General features: G+C 37.3%; 1 protein-coding gene across 6 annotated transcripts in view; it reads right to left on the reverse strand.

Annotated features, from left to right (window-relative positions):
• ATG10 (autophagy related 10) overlaps nt 1–16,017 on the reverse strand; it is a 276,660-nt gene that overhangs the window by 183,519 nt on the left and 77,124 nt on the right. For 4 of the 6 annotated variants that reach the window (XM_055428713.2, XM_055428715.2, XM_055428712.2 and 1 more), the window contains exon 3: nt 11,814–11,921. The exons of the other annotated variants lie outside the window; for them this stretch is intronic. In XM_055428713.2, coding sequence (XP_055284688.1) covers nt 11,814–11,921 — 108 coding nt within the window. The remainder of the gene's footprint in view (nt 1–11,813; nt 11,922–16,017) is intronic. 6 annotated transcript variants of the gene reach the window in all.

Genomic DNA, 16,017 nt, shown 5'->3' on the forward strand with positions numbered 1-16,017 from the left:
TTTGATCCCTGGTCAGAGAACCAAGATCTCACATGCCTTGCAATGCAGTCAAAAGTAATTAAACAAAAGCAAACAAATAATTTAACTAAGGAACAAAAGGAATTTTAAATATAATTGATTAAAAAAACTTTTGAAAACTCAAATATTTTAGATTCTATTTAATCTTTTGTGAGAGCAAATCTCATTATAGTATATTCCAATGGATCCCTCTCCACACATGGAATTTCCACGGATTTCCAAAAAAAAAACAAAAATCAAAGGAGGAGGAAGAAATACTAAACAGTGGTTTCACTTTCATTTATTTTAGATTTGATTGTAAAATCAAGATATCCTCATAAAGTTTGAAACCTCCAATTAATCTATTACGTTTCTTTTTTAAACCTATATCATGAAGACCAACTCAAACTCATTTTTTTGTAAATGGGGGAAATACTTAGAGCAATTAAAATAATACACTAAGTGTTCTTCCTCAGAAATAACTGGTTCTTTTTAGACCTTTACAACTGGATAGAAGCATTTCACATTGAAAATCAGATTTTCATACAGAAAATATCAGCTCAGTATTCTCTCAAGTACACATCTGCTGCTAGAAATGATCATACTTTTGACTTTTAAAAAACACTTCAATATTAGAACTATATATAAAGAAAGCTTTGTGATATAACTCACTGCTGAGTTAAAATACAGTGGGTATGGCAGGTAGCCTTAGCCTTTGCAAAGGCTTTTCTACTGGCTTGAAAAATAGAAAAAGAATTAGTTACCTATCTGGATTGATTCAACTTGATTTCTCTCAAAAAACAGATTCTCTCTTTGCTCTGCCACAGCAAATAGAGCACAGAGAATTTCAAAGGTAGGAGTAAACTTAAGAAGCCTTTTAGGTTATACGCTCTCACTAAACCTAATATGTTCTCCAAATTTTGAAAAGTGATATTACTCAGTTACCAAGAGCCTAGAGAAGAAAGATTTGAGAGAGTATGGGGCATGTTTCTGCTTCCATATAATACTTCTTGGTTTCACAGTTGAGCATTAAGGTCTTTTAAGACCACTCCCCCCCAAGATTTTATTAGATAGTTCAAATAGTTTTAGTGCTACATCTCTGTATGTGATTTCTGATGAGTTCTAAGAATAAGTAAACACACATTTCTGTCAAAGCACAGTTAAAGAAATGCAGTTTGTATAATAAATATTGTATCTAGTGCAATAATCCACAATTTTATTAGAACTGAAAATCCTAATCAGACCTGACTGATTTTCAGAATATCCTATACTCTCCTCTCAGACACACCACTCCGTGGCATATATTTACACTCTAAATTAAATAAAATTTACTTTGCCTTTGAACATTTTCATAATATACCACAAGAAAAACACTAAATGGTATTGTGGGATTGAGGTTTTCTGTATTAATAGTTATTTACTTTAAAAATCCACTTATCTATCAACATTAGATTCATTAAATCAATCAATAAATACTATTACAGGTACTTTCATTTGTATCTACACATATTAAGTATAATAGACTTTCTGATATGTTAGCATTGCTTTAATAATTACATTTTCAGATACTAGAGGTAAACATGCTTATTACTCATCATTTACATTTATCAACATGCCTATACTTCAGTCTAAAAATAGCAGTTGCTTTACAAAGAAATTGTTAACACTGAGAACTGTAGCTTGTCATTTATTCCATTATATATATAAAAAACCCATAATATTCTGACATATGAGTCTATTTCAGACATACAAAATAGAACTCATCCTAGAAGCCACTTAATAAAATCCTTAGGGCAAATGAGTATATTTGAGGACCTGGTTACATCAGAAGATCATCATTCTCTGAATATGTTCTTTTGGTAATTGAGATCATTTCCTGTTACTGATTCTCAGCTTTATGCTTCAGGGAATTTGTGATAAGTTGTTTTTTGTTCAGGATTTCCTATAATATTCTACCTGCCCTGGACTAAGGAAAGTCCCAGTTACTGGACTACAAGGCCCTAGGACAAAAATCCCTTTTTCCAGTAGTATACCATTGCTATTCTTATGACTCTATCATTTTCATAGTTTTAAAAAATGTAATCTAAAGGTGTAACCTCAGGCTTTAAAGTAATGAAGATAGTAAATGAATAAATAAAATATGCTCAATACCAATCTCTGATACCTCTTCAAAAGGAAGAAACGAAACTTCAGATAGAAGAATCCAAACTTCAATAATATAAAAAATCACTGACCAACCTAAAATAAATATTTATGGGTATCTAAATTGAATTAATTGAAGGGCAAAAGCTGGGCTATCTCTATTCTATGAAAATGATTCAGAATTCCATATATGAAGATGGTAGAGATAAAAAGAAAATGCAAAGCAATGTTAGACAAAAGCTATTTCTACAGGAAGAACTTTCGGGCACTTCCCTCTTCTAAACATTCATTAATAATTTTTACTGCTGCTGCTGCTGCTAAGTCGCTTCAGTCGTGTCCAACTCTGTGAGACCCTACAGACGGCAGCCCACCAGGCTCCCCTGTCCCTGGGATTCTCCAGGCAAGAACACTGGAGTGGGTTGCCATTTCCTTCTCCAATGCATGAAAGTGAAAAGTGAAAGTGAAGTCGCTCAGTCGTGTCCGACTCTTCGCGACCCCATGGACTGCAGCCTACTAGGCGCCTCCGTCATGGGATTTTCCAGGCAAGAGTATTGGAGTGGGCTGCCATTGCCTTCTCCAGAATAATTTTTACTACTGGTTATTAAAAATCAATATCCATGTTGAATATTAATCTCATTGTTTCCTTTTATTTAGAGTGGTTTAATGTTAAACATGATTTAAAAAAAAAAACTTATACCTTGTTTCTCTAGAATCGTAGATTCTAGAGAATTGTAGCTAGAATTGTAGCACTGTAGCTAGAACTCTCTAGAATTGTAGCCATTGTAGTCTATATTGGCCAGTGAGTTAATTTGCTGTAGCGCTGTGCTCAGTCGTGTCTGACTCTTTGCAGCCCAATGGACTGTGGTCTGCCAGGCTCCTGTGTCCATGGAATTTTCTAGGCAAGAATACTGGATCAGGTTCCCATTTCCTACTTCAGGGGATCTTCTGGACCTAGGGATCGAACCTGCATCTCTTGTGTCTTTTGCATGGGCAGGTGGATTCTTTAGCACTGGGAGTTAATTTAGAACCTTACAAAATAATTTTAAAGTTTAGTAGTTATTTTGCAATAATATTCATATGAGGTTTAAAGGTTAACAGTGACTAATTTTCCTCAAAAAAAATTGTCTAAATTTGAATATAGAGCCTTTGCTAACACTTTTATTCTCAAACTATTATTTTATTTTTATAAATAAAGCAAAGAATCTCTCCTGGTCACTGGTAATGAAAAGATCTTGTTCAAGTCTTGCTTGTTACTTCACAAACACAGAAATGTTACAATCAAATCACAATAACTACTCTCAACAATAAATGCCTTATCTAATGAATAATCATATAAGAAATCTTGTCCTCAAAACCGACACTAAGAAACCCCAATATATTTAGTAGATTTCTGAATATCATCTCACTATTTTAAGTATCATTTTAAATTACATTTTAAAAATTCAAACAAGACATATATTATAATTTTAACAAATTACTTCATTCACATATTCCATTATATTTCTTTGATTTTTAAATTCCTGTTTATTGCATATAAACTCACAGGCATAAAAATCATCAATCCAGCTACCCCTCTATAGTCAAGACTACCAGTTCTGATTGGAACAAAAAAGTGATCTGATTTCCCACTTCATACATGGCCAATTTTTTTTAGATCTTTTTTAAAGTAAATATTAGTAGAGGCATTCTTTCAAATATCTTTAAATAGGAAATGTGATGCACAGATACGATATGCTAAGTCACTTCAGTCATGTTCAACACTTTTGTGATCCTATGGATGGTAGCCCACCAGCCTCCTGTGTCCATGGGATTCTCCAGGCAAGAATACTGGAGTGGGTTGCATGCCCTCCTCCAGGCATCTTCCTGACCCAGAGATCAAACCCAGGTCTCTTTCCACTCCTGCATTTGCAGGCAGGTTCTTTACCACTAGCACCACCAGGGAAGCCTAGCCATGGATGGGGCTCTAAATTCTAAAGAGAATTCCAAAGTCCCCTGACTCAGTCTTCTATACAATGCGGGACCCCTTTCTATAATATTAGTTCAGTTCAGTTCAGTCGCTCAGTCATGTCCAACTCTTAGCGACCCCATGAATTGAAGCACGTCAGGCCTCCCTGTCCATCACCAACTCCCGGAGTTCACTCAAACTTATGTCCATCGAGTCGGTGATGCCATCCGTCCATCTCATTCTCTGTCGTCCCTTTCTCCTCCCACTCCCAATCCCTCCCAGCATCAGTCTTTTCCAGTGAGTCAACTCATCGCATGAGGTGGCCATAGGGTTGTGTCATCTGTATATCTGAGGTTATTGATATTTCTCCCAGCAATCTTGATTCCAGCTTCTGCTTCTTCCAGCTCAGTGTTCCTATGATGTACTCTGCATATAATAGTTAAATAAGCAGGGTGACAATATACAACCTAGACGTACTCCTTTTCCTATTTGGAACCAGTCTGTTGTTCCATATCCAGTTCTGACTATTGCTTCCTGACCTGCATACAGGTTTCTCAAGAGGCAGGTCAGGTGGTCTGATATTCCCATCTCTTTCAGAATGTTCCACAGTTTATTGTGATCCACACGGTCAAAGGCTTTGGCATTGTCAATAAAGCAGAAATAAATGTTTTTCTGGAACTCTCTTGCTTTGTCCATGATCCAGCGGATGTTGGCAATTTGATCTCTGGTGCCTCTGCCTTTTCTAAAACCAGCTTGAACATCTGGAAGTTCACGGTTCATGTATTGCTGAAGCCTGGCTTGGAGAATTTTGAGCATTACTTTATTAGCGTGTGAGATGAGCGCAATTGTGCAGTAGTTTGAGCATTCTTTGGCATTGCCTTTCTTTGGGATTGGAATGAAAACTGACCTTTTCCAGTCCTGTGGCCACTGCTGAGTTTTCCAAATTTGCTGGCATATTGACTGCAGCACTTTCACAGCATCATCTTTCAGGATTTGAAATAGCTCAACTGGAATTCCATCACTTCGACTAGCTTTCTTCGTAGTGATGCTTTCTAAGGCCCACTTGACTTCACATTCCAAGATGTCTGGCTCTAGGTGAGTGATCACGCCATCGTGATTATCTGGGTCATGAAGATCTTTTTTGTACAGTTCTTCTGTGTATTCTTGCCACCTCTTCTTAATATCTTCTGCTTCTGTCAGGTCCATACCATTTCTGTCCTTCATCGAGCCCATCTTTGTATGAAATGTTCCCTTAGTATCTCTAATTTTCTTGAAGAAATCTCTAGTCTTTCCCATTCTGTTTTTTTCCTCTATTTCTTTGCATTGCTCGCTGAGGAAGGCTTTCTTATCTCTCCTTGCTATTCTTTGGAACTCTGCATTCAGATGGCTATATCTTTCCTTTTCTCCTTTGCTTTTCACTTCTTTTCTTTTCACAGCTATTTGTAAGGCCTCCCCAGACAGCCATTTTGCTTTTCTGCATTTCTTTTCCATGGGGATGGTCTTGGTCCCTGTCTCCTGTACAATGTCATGAATCTCCGTCCAGAGTTCATCAGGCACTCTATCTATCAGATCTAGACCCTTAAATCTATTTCTCACTTCCACTGTATAATCATAAGGGATTTGATTGAGGTCATATCTGAATTGTCTAGTGGTTTTCCCTACTTTCTTCAATTTCAGTCTGAATTTGGCAATAAGGAGTTCATGATCTGAGCCACAGTCAGCTCCTGGTCTTGTTTTTGCTGACTGTATAGAGCTTCTCCATCTTTGGCTGCAAAGAATATAATCAATCTGATTTTGTTGTTGACCATCTGGTGATGTCCATGTGTAGAGTCTTCTCTTGTGTTGTTGGAAGAGGGTGTTTGCTATCACCAGTGCATTCTCTTGGCAAAACTCTATTAGCCTTTGCCCTGCTTCATTCCGTACTCCAAGGCCAAATTTGCCTGTTACTCCAGGTGTTTCTTGACTTCCTACTTTTGCATTCCAGTCCCCTATAATGAAAAGGACATCTTTTTTGGGTGTTAGTTCTAAAAGGTCTTGTAGGTCTTCATAGAACCGTTCAACTTCAGCTTCTTCATCATTACTGGTTGGGGCATAGGCTTGGATTACCGTGATATTGAATGGTTCAATAATATTAGAGGCTAGGTTATAAACTGGTGGCCTAAGGACCATTTGCAGCTCATACACATAGTCTATTTAGCCTGCACAGATTTTTTTTTTTTAACTAAATCAACACATAAATACAGATCTTGCCTTCTCTTGAAAATCCACCTGAAGATGCATTTTTACTGCCCCTTTGGATGAACCATTCCCTCTCCACTGCTCCACAGGTCCCACCAACTCCCATCAGCCCACTTCATTCATCACCATCCTGGTGCTTTAAACATGTGAACATTTCTGTCAGTGACCACTGTTTTGGAGAAAAGGTTATCCACTCTGTGGTTAACATCTCCAAGAAAGGGAAGGGAACTCACAGCTTTGCAAGATGACCAGTTTCACTGTGAGCAGTCTATACAGTAGAGAGTCTTGTCTTGAATAATTTCCAGTTACTCTGTTTCCTCAGAAACAAACTGAGCCTACTCTCTCATCCACGGGAAAGCTTTCTAGATATCTTAAGACAATTAACCTTCCTAGGTCTTTAGTTCTAATATAACATCCCCAGAGCTCCCAATAGTCCTCACAATAATAAATTTTCAATCCTACCCATGGCTCCCAGTGTGCTTCTTTGAATGGATAAACCCCACTTATGGTCAATTTTCAACTATTATTTATGAATTCATTCATCATGTACTCTATCAATGTTGTTCTGCACATACAATAAGGTAATATTTCCTTGTTCTATAGCAATGATTTTCAAACTATCTGGTCTCAACTCCCCTTTACACTTCTAAAATTCACTGAAGATTCCAATGAACTTTTTGTTTAAGAGTTATGTGTATGATATTTATTGTATTAGAAATTAAAATTGAGATTAAAAATATTAGTTCACTTTAAAAATACATGGTAATATTTTCTCCCATTCTGAAGGCTGTCTTTTCACCTTGCTTAGAGTTTCCTTTGCTGTGCAGAAGCAAGGTGAAAAGACAGCCTTCAGAATGGGAGAAAATAATAGCAAATGAAGCAACTGATAAAGGATTAATCTCCAAAATATACAAACAGCTCCTGCAGCTCAATTCCAGAAAACTAAGTGACCCAATCAAAAAATGGGCCAAAGAACTAAACAGACATTTCTCCAAAGAAGACATAAACATGGCTAACAAACACATGAAAAAATGCTCAACATCCCTCATAATCAGAGAAATGCAAATCAAAACCACAATGAGATACCATTTCACACCAGTCAGAATGGCTGCTATCCAAACATCTACAAGCAATAAATGCTGGAGAGCATGTGGAGAAAAGGGAACCCTCTTACACTGTTGGTGGGAATGCAAACTAGTACAGCCACTATGGAGAACAGTGTGGAGATTCCTCAAAAAACTGGAAATAGAACTGCCATATGATCCAGCAATCGCACTCCTGGGCATACACACCGAGGAAACCAGAATTGAAAGAGACACATGTACTCCAATGTTCACTGCAGCACTGTTTATAATAGCCAGGACATGGAAGCAACCTAGATGTCCATCTGCAGATGAATGGTTAAGAAAGCTTTGGTATATATACACAATGGAGTATTTTTCAGCCATCAAAAAGAATGCATTTGAATCAGTTTTAATGAGGTGGATGAAATTGGAGCCAATTATACAGAGTGAAGTAAGCCAGAAAGAAAAACATCAATACAGTATACTAACGCATATATATGGAATTTAGAAAAATGGTAACCTGAACCCTGTATACGAGACTGCAAAAGAGACATAGGCATATAGAACAGTCTTTGGGACTCTGTGGGAGAGGGTGAAGGTGGGATGATTGGGAAGAACGACATTGTAGCATGTATATTATCATAAGTGAACAGTCCAGGTTCGAAGCATGATACAGGATGCTTGGGGCTGGTGCACGGGGATGACATGGAGGGAGGATATGGGGAAGAGGGAGGTGGGAGGGGGGTTCAAGAAAGAGAACACATGTACACCTGGGGCGGATTCATGTCAATGAATGGCAAAACCAACCAATATATTAATGTAAGGTAATTTGCCTCCAATAAAATAAATTTAAAAAATAAATAAATAAAAATACATGGTAATAGCAAATTTTTATGAAAAAAATAAATGTTTTCCAAAACAAAATAAATTAGTAAGAAAAGCAGTATACATTTTGAAAATATTTTTAGTGTCTAACTTAAAGACAGCTGAATTTTTATAACTGTTTCTGCATTCACTCTGTTGCAATATCACACATAAGTAGCCTTTGGGAAACTAGGGGAGAATGAAAGTACAAAATGTAAATAATATCTTAACATTACTAAATATATTTGACCTTGTGGACCCCTTGAAAGGGTCTCTGGGACCCTCCAGGGGACCCCAGACAATAGTTGGGATCCAATCATGCTTTCATTAATATGGCTTAGGTTCCAGTTAGTTTCTCTAGCATCCATGGCATTGTTTTCACTTAACCTTGAGCTTGTGGTTAACTAAAATCATTAGCTCTTTCTCAAACAAACTGCTGTCATGTCAATGCAGGCCTTATACATGTACTTCCTCACAGATGCCATCTTTTTGGTTTTAGGTTACCCTTTCGTAGTAGACACTGTTGCTGCCCTGCCCAGGTCCCCTTAAGGCCAGCACACCCATTCACACCCAGCTGTTATAATTGTTGGCTGATAACACACAGCAGCCCCCTTCCCTGAAGAATTTCTCGGTAATACTGGAGCCATCTTGCTTGCAAGCTACGTCTACCTCTACATCAGTCAATGACAGACTGACAGATCAATAAATGTTACAGAGTACAAAAGGTCAGCCTCAAGGACACAAGGTGAGACTAATTTTGGGTATCTATGCTCCAGAGTTCTAAGAAGATCAGACTAAAGCTCATCTCTAGTGAGACCACAATCTACCTTAGCTTTTATCCCTTGTTCTTTCCTGCTTCCATCACTCCCTTTCTCCTAGGAACATATCCCTAATAAGTCACTTCAACAGGAATCTCCATCTCAGGCTCAACCTAAGACATTTTTCATTTCACCAAGATTATTACAGTATCAACTCTACCATACATAATATTAACTAACTATCTCAGCTGTACATCTAAAATATGCTAAGAGTTCCATTATAAAGTACTGCAGTGGTTCTTAGAATGTGGTGGTCCCTGTACCAGCAGCATCAGCATAACCTGGGAACTTGTTAGAACTGAAAATTCTCAGGCTCTAGTCCAAACCTACTGAATCACAGTCCATCACAGAGATGTTCCATAAGCAGCTAAGCCACTACTGCTGGATATTTTAGTTGTTTCTACTTTTTCCTGTTATAAATAATGGTAAAATGAATATGCTTTCATGTAAAACTTGAAAAACTTTTAAATGTACACATGTAAAACTTTGCATACATTTCTAATTATTTTCTGCAATTTACTTTGATGTAAAAGCATTGCACCAAAAAGGAAGATAGATAAATAGAGGGAGAGATATATAATACAGCAAGCATAGCAAAATGTTAATGTTAGAATCCAAGCAATGAGTACATGGATGTTCACTGCAAAATTTTTTTGACTTTTTCATGTGTTTGAAATTTGTTAGGAAATGTTGAAAAAAATTATATTTTATGAAGCTAAATTCCTAGAATTGGAATAGATAATTCATAGTATGTGCACATCTTTAAACTCTGTGAAGTTAAAACATCAACCAGAAAGTGTCAGTTTCCTCACACTGTCAACACCACTTTTTAGTGCTTTTCAAATGTCTGCCAACTTGTTAGGGAAGAACTAGTAATTTATCTTTTAAATCATCATCTCCATGTGCATTTTTGAAGTTAATATATAATGAACTGAAAAGCTTCCTAACATGCTTGGCTTCATATATGATGTTGGTTATTAGAACCATGAAACAGTAATCAAGATTTGAACACCTACTCAAGATCCCCTGAAGGAGAAAAATGGCAACCCACTCCAGTACCCTTGCCTGAAAAATCTCATGGACAGAAGAGCCTGGAAGACTACAGTCCAAAGAGCTGCAAAGAGTCGGACACAACTGAGTGACTAAGCACTCAACGTACTAAAAACATTACCAAAAAAAAAACCTTAAATCTATATATAAATCAGGGGCACTTACTTTATTACCAAACACAATATCCTCAAGAATACATTGCAAAGTAAATTATACAGGCAATGAGACTCCCTGCGGGTCCAGTGGCTAAAACTCCGAGCTCCCAATGCAGGGGGCTTGGATTCCCACCCTGGTCAGGGAACTAGATCCCACATGTTGCAACTAATACCCGGTGCAACCAAATATAAAAATCCCCTGGAGTACTTTTAAAAAAATAAATTTAATTTTAAAAATAAATAAAAAATAAATTATACAGGCAACAGTTACTTCCAGGCAAGCATCATACACAGACAGAAGGGGTTAGGGCTCAACTGTCAACAAAAAAAGTCTCCTTTCCCATTTTAACAGGATATTTGGAATTTTAACCATTATATTTCTTTCTTTATGTTAAAGCAATTAGATCCCCACTGATTCAACTTTAAAATTCAAGCATTTTACTTCAATATGGGTTCACATAATTATAGTTCATCCATAGGATGAAATGCAATGGAGCCATTAAAGAAGAACTACAGATATCTACATCTACTGACATGGAAAGATGTCCATGCCATACTTGTTCATTTCAGAATACAAGTATGTATGTGTGTGTGTGACAAATATATGTGTAAGGATACTTACCTAAATATTCATAGTGGTTACCTTCAGTTGAAGCATGTATGGGAGTTTTTATATATTTTTCTATTGTTTATTTTTACAATGGATATATAAAAATTTTTATTAACGACATAAAGAAAAATAGGCATTTAGAACAGTCTTTGGGACTCTGTGGGAGAGGGTGAAGGTGGAATGATTGGGGAGAATGGAATTGTAGCATGTATATTATCATAAGTGACCAGTCCAGGTTCGACGCATACATTTTCCTCTGTTCATTTCTTTGCATTTGTGCTTTTTTAATAAAAATACTTTTAACTGTAAAGAAAAAAAAATTATAAAAAAATAAATAAATAAATTTTGAGAAAGTCACAAAAAAAAATTAAAAAAAAAAATAAGTCTATTTGCATTTTGATAAAAAGAAAGTTGAAAATATCCCAGAAAACCATTATGCCATGATTAGTACCTTATTAAATTTTAATTTAGCAAGACTTTCAAGTCAAGGTTAAAGTCCCCTAAGGAATGAGGCCCAGATCTAGCATATTTTAAAGGACATAGGAGAAAAATTAAAGGTAGACTAGGTAAAGAGATCTCCATCACGCATTACTCAGCTGAGGTACAGGCCTGTATTATCCTGTGGGGATTTTACTGGAAAAAATCAATAAGGAATGGAAGGCATCTGTAGTTTTTAGATCTAACAGAAACCAAAAGGGTGAAGCCTTATGACAATCTATGCAAACCCAGAATGAATCTTAACTTTACCACAGTTCCAGATTTCAATATTAGAGAAGAAAATACCTCTTAGAAATGATGTTCACTTCTCCCCTTACAATAGGTTCAGGATCTGATGGCAGTTAATTTTTAAAATATATTTATCAGATTTAAATTTTTACTTTATACTTTACAAAGACTGAAAAGGAGAACATGGTATGTTAAATCACTCACCTCCACAGGAAGAAATGCCTGCACTTGGGCAGATGTTCCTTGATGTGACATTGCAGTTCCATTTTTAACTTGAAAATGTGTTTTGCACATGTAGCCATCAGAACAGTCCTGTGTTCCATCACCAAAGAATACATAAGAAAATGTCAGTTATTGTGAGAACTCATCATTCTAAGAACTACAGTGTCTCACAAGTTCCAAACCAAGAAATGAAAAACTAAGTATATTAAATGAGATAATATGGATAAATTCATCCAATTCATCCTACACACAGTAAGTACTCAATAAATAGAAGTTTTAAGCCCCTACTTTTATCACCTATTAATGATGTTTCCTCTTGTCATAGATTAAATACCTTTTTTCCCCCAATCTCTTCAAAACATAGAATTCATAGAGCACATAGGTTGGCAGCTGTTTAAAAATATATCAACTTAAAGAAATGTCTTGTCATATGATTAATATTGATATCATTTCATAGCATACAGAGAAATAGAAATTTTAGGAGGACTTGCATCTTGAAGCTAGAAATGATCCACTGTTTCAATTTATTGCTCAAGGAAAGATCTCCATTAAGAGGTCCTGGAGAGGTAATCTTTCACCTCCTTCCAGAGCAATTCCAGGAACCCACATGTCACCCCCTTACACAACTACCACCTGCATTCCGGTATACAACACACTGTTCACTGAGAAAGTTTAGTTCTATATTGCACTGAAGTGTGTCCATTTAACCTTAATTCACCAGTTCTAGTTATGCCTTCTGGAGTCTAAACTCATTTTCAGAGCCATTCTTCAAAGAGTTGAAGATAATTTCCACTGTTCTCAAATGTTGGAAGGTATGATTTCCAAGCCTTTCACCAGTTGCATTTCTCTCCTGCTTCTTATATAATGAATGCATACTAAGTCACTTGAGTTGTGTCCAACTCGTTGCGACGCTATGGATGGTAGCCAGCCAGGCTCCTCTGACCATGGGATTCTCCAGGCAAGAATACTGGAGTGGGTTCCCATGCCCTCCTCCAGGAGATCTTTCCAACCCAGAGATCAAACCTGCATCTCTTCAGTCTCCTACATTGGCAGCCAGGTTTTCTTTACCATTAGTGCCACTTGGAAAGCCCCTACTTAAATAATCAGTTCAGTTCAGTCGCTCAGTCATGTCTCACTCTTTGCAACCCCATGAATCACAGCACACTAGGCTTCATTGTCCATCACCAACTCCCGGAGCTTATTAACACTCATGTCCATTTAGTCAGTGATGCCATCTAACCATCTCATCCTCTGTCGTCCCCTTCTTCTCTTGCCCTCAATCTTTCCCAGCATCAGGGCCTTTTCAAATGAGTCAGCTCTTCGCATCAGGTGGCCAAAGTATTGTAGTTTCAGCTTCAGCTTCAATCCTTCCAATGAATATTCAGGACTAATTTTCTTTAGCATGGACTGGTTTCATCTCCTTGCAGTCCAAGGGACTCTCAAGAGTCTTCTCCAACACCACAGTTCAAAAGCATCAATTCTTCAGTCCTTATGGTCTAACTCTCACATCCATACATGACTGCTGGAAAAACTATAGCTTTGACTAGATGGACCTTTGTTGGCAAAGTAATGTCTCTGCTTTTTAATATGCTGTGTAGGTTGGTCATAGCTTTTCTTCCAAAGAGCAAGCCTCTTTTAATTTCATGGCTGCAGTCACCATCTGCAGTGATTTTGGAGCCCCCCAAAATAAAGTCTCTCACTGTTTCCATTGTTTCCCCATCTATTTGCCATGAAGTGATGGGACTGGATGCCATGATCTTAGTTTTTTGAACGCTGAGTTTTAAGCCAGATTTTTCACTCTCCTCTTTCATTTTCATCCAGAGGCTCTTTAGTTCCTCTTCACTTTCTGCCATGAGGACAGTGTCATCTGCATATGTGAGGTTATTGATAGTTCTCCTGGCAATCTTGATTGCAGCTTGTGTTTCATCCAGCCCAGCATTTCTCATGATGTACAACACATATAAGTTAAATAAAGCAGGGTGACAATATACAGCCTTGACATACTCCTTTTCCTATTTGGAACCAGTCTGTTGTTCCATGTCTGGTTCTAATTGTTGCTTCTTGACCTGCATACAGATTTCTCAAAAGGCAGGTCAGGTGGTCTGGTATTCCCATCTCTTTCAGAATTTTCCAGTTTGTTGTGATCCACACAATGAAAGGCTTTGGCATAATCAATAAAGAAGGAGACGTTTTTCTGGTACTCTTTTGCTTCTTTGATGATCCAACAGATGCTGGCATTTTGATCTCTGGTTCCTTTGTCTTTTCTAAATCCAGCTTGAACATCCGGAAGTTTACGGTTCACGTCCTGTTGAAGCCTGGTTTGGAGAATTTTGAACATTACTTTGCTATCATGTGAGATGAGTGCAATTGTTTGTGCGGTAATTTGAACATTCTTTGGCATTGCCTTTCTTTGGGATTGGAATGAAAACTAACATTTTCCAATAACCTTACTATCATGATCACTAACAGTTGATGTTCATCTAATTGCGATCAGTTTTATTTTATTAAGGGAAAAATAGTTTGAAATTAGTGAAGTCATGCATAAAAATGTAGTAACTCTCATGCACATACTCACATATTAATGAATATTATTAATTCTCCACCAAAATGTCACACTAACATTTGCATTTCAACAGAATTAAAATAATTATAAATAAGAAAAACATGGTTACTTAATCTGACATAGTAAATATATATATATATATACAGAATAGCATTCAAGCTAAAAAATTCATAATTCTCTTAATACTTTTACTAAGAATCAAAAATCCAGTTTTTAACTATAAAATAAGGAGATTTTATAGTGTTTGTGAGCCATTTAAAATTGAATATGCTTTCAAATTTGTGTCATGACAACTATGTAAGAGCGTTTGATATGAGGTAATATCTTGGGTTGAATGCTATGTGTCTGTCATCTTTGCACAGGGTCCACGCTAATCTTCTCTGGGGTTGAATACTATCCTGCCAAAATTCATATCCACCAGAAACCTTGTTTGTGACCTTATTTGGAGATAGGGTCTACGTAGTTGTAATCAGGAGAAGGCAATGGCACCCTACTCCAGTACTCTTGCCTGGAAAATCCCATGGATGGAGAAGCCTGGTAGGCTGCAGTCCCTGGGGTCGCTAAGAGTCGGACATGACTGAACGACTTTCACTTTTCACTTTCATGCATTGGAGAAGGAAATGGCAACCCACTCCAGTGTTCTTGCCTGGAGAATCCCAGGGATGACGGAGCCTGGTGGCTGCCGTCTATGGGGTAGCACAGATTTGGACACGACTGAAGCGACTCAGCAGCAGCAGCAGCAGCAGCTGTAATCAAGTTAAGATGAGATCATACTAGAATAAACTAGACCCTAAATCCAATATAACTTGTGTCCTTATGAGAAGAGGGAAATTTGGCTATGGAGACAGACACATGGGAGAAGGTCATGGGGAGAAAGAGGCAAAGACTGGAGTGATGCATCTATCAGCCAAAGAATTTCAAGATTTCTATCAACTACCAGAAGCTAGAAAAGGTAAGGAAAGGTTCTTCTCTAGAGCCCTTGGAGGGACCATAGCTCTGCTGACACCTTGATTTTCAACTTCCTATTTCAGAACTTTGACAGAATAAATTTCTGTGTTTTAAGCCATAAATTTTGTGGTACTTTGTTATGGAAGCTCTAGGAAACTAATACAGAAATGATATTTTCTTAAATGTGATGGCATCTTTATAATTGTTGTGGTTGTTGTTGTTTAGTTGCTAAGTCCTGTCTGACTCTTTGCAACCCCATAAACTGCAAAATGCCAGGCTTCCCTGTCTTTCATTATCTTCCAGAATTTGCTCAAACTCAAGTCCATTGAGTCAGTGACGCTATCCAATCATCTTATCCTCTGTTGCCCTCTTCTCCTCCTGCCCTTAATCTTTCCCAGCATCAGAATCTTTTCCAATGAATCAGTTCTTCTTATCAGGTGGCCAAAGGATTGCAGCTTCAGCTTAAACATCAGTCCTTCCAATGAATATTCAGAGTTGATTTCCTTCAGGATTGACTGGTTTGATCTCCTACCAGTCCAAGGGATGCTCAAGAATCTTCTCCAAGCACCACAACTCAAAAGCATCCATTCTTTGGTGTTCAGCCTTCTTTATGGTCCAACTCTCAAATCCATACATGACTACTGGAAAAACCATAGCTTGCACCATACAAGTCTT

This window comes from Moschus berezovskii, chromosome 8 (assembly GCF_049115385.1).
Source record: "Moschus berezovskii isolate FMDL1 chromosome 8, NW_MosBer_1.0, whole genome shotgun sequence".
Taxonomy (NCBI): domain Eukaryota; kingdom Metazoa; phylum Chordata; class Mammalia; order Artiodactyla; family Moschidae; genus Moschus; species Moschus berezovskii.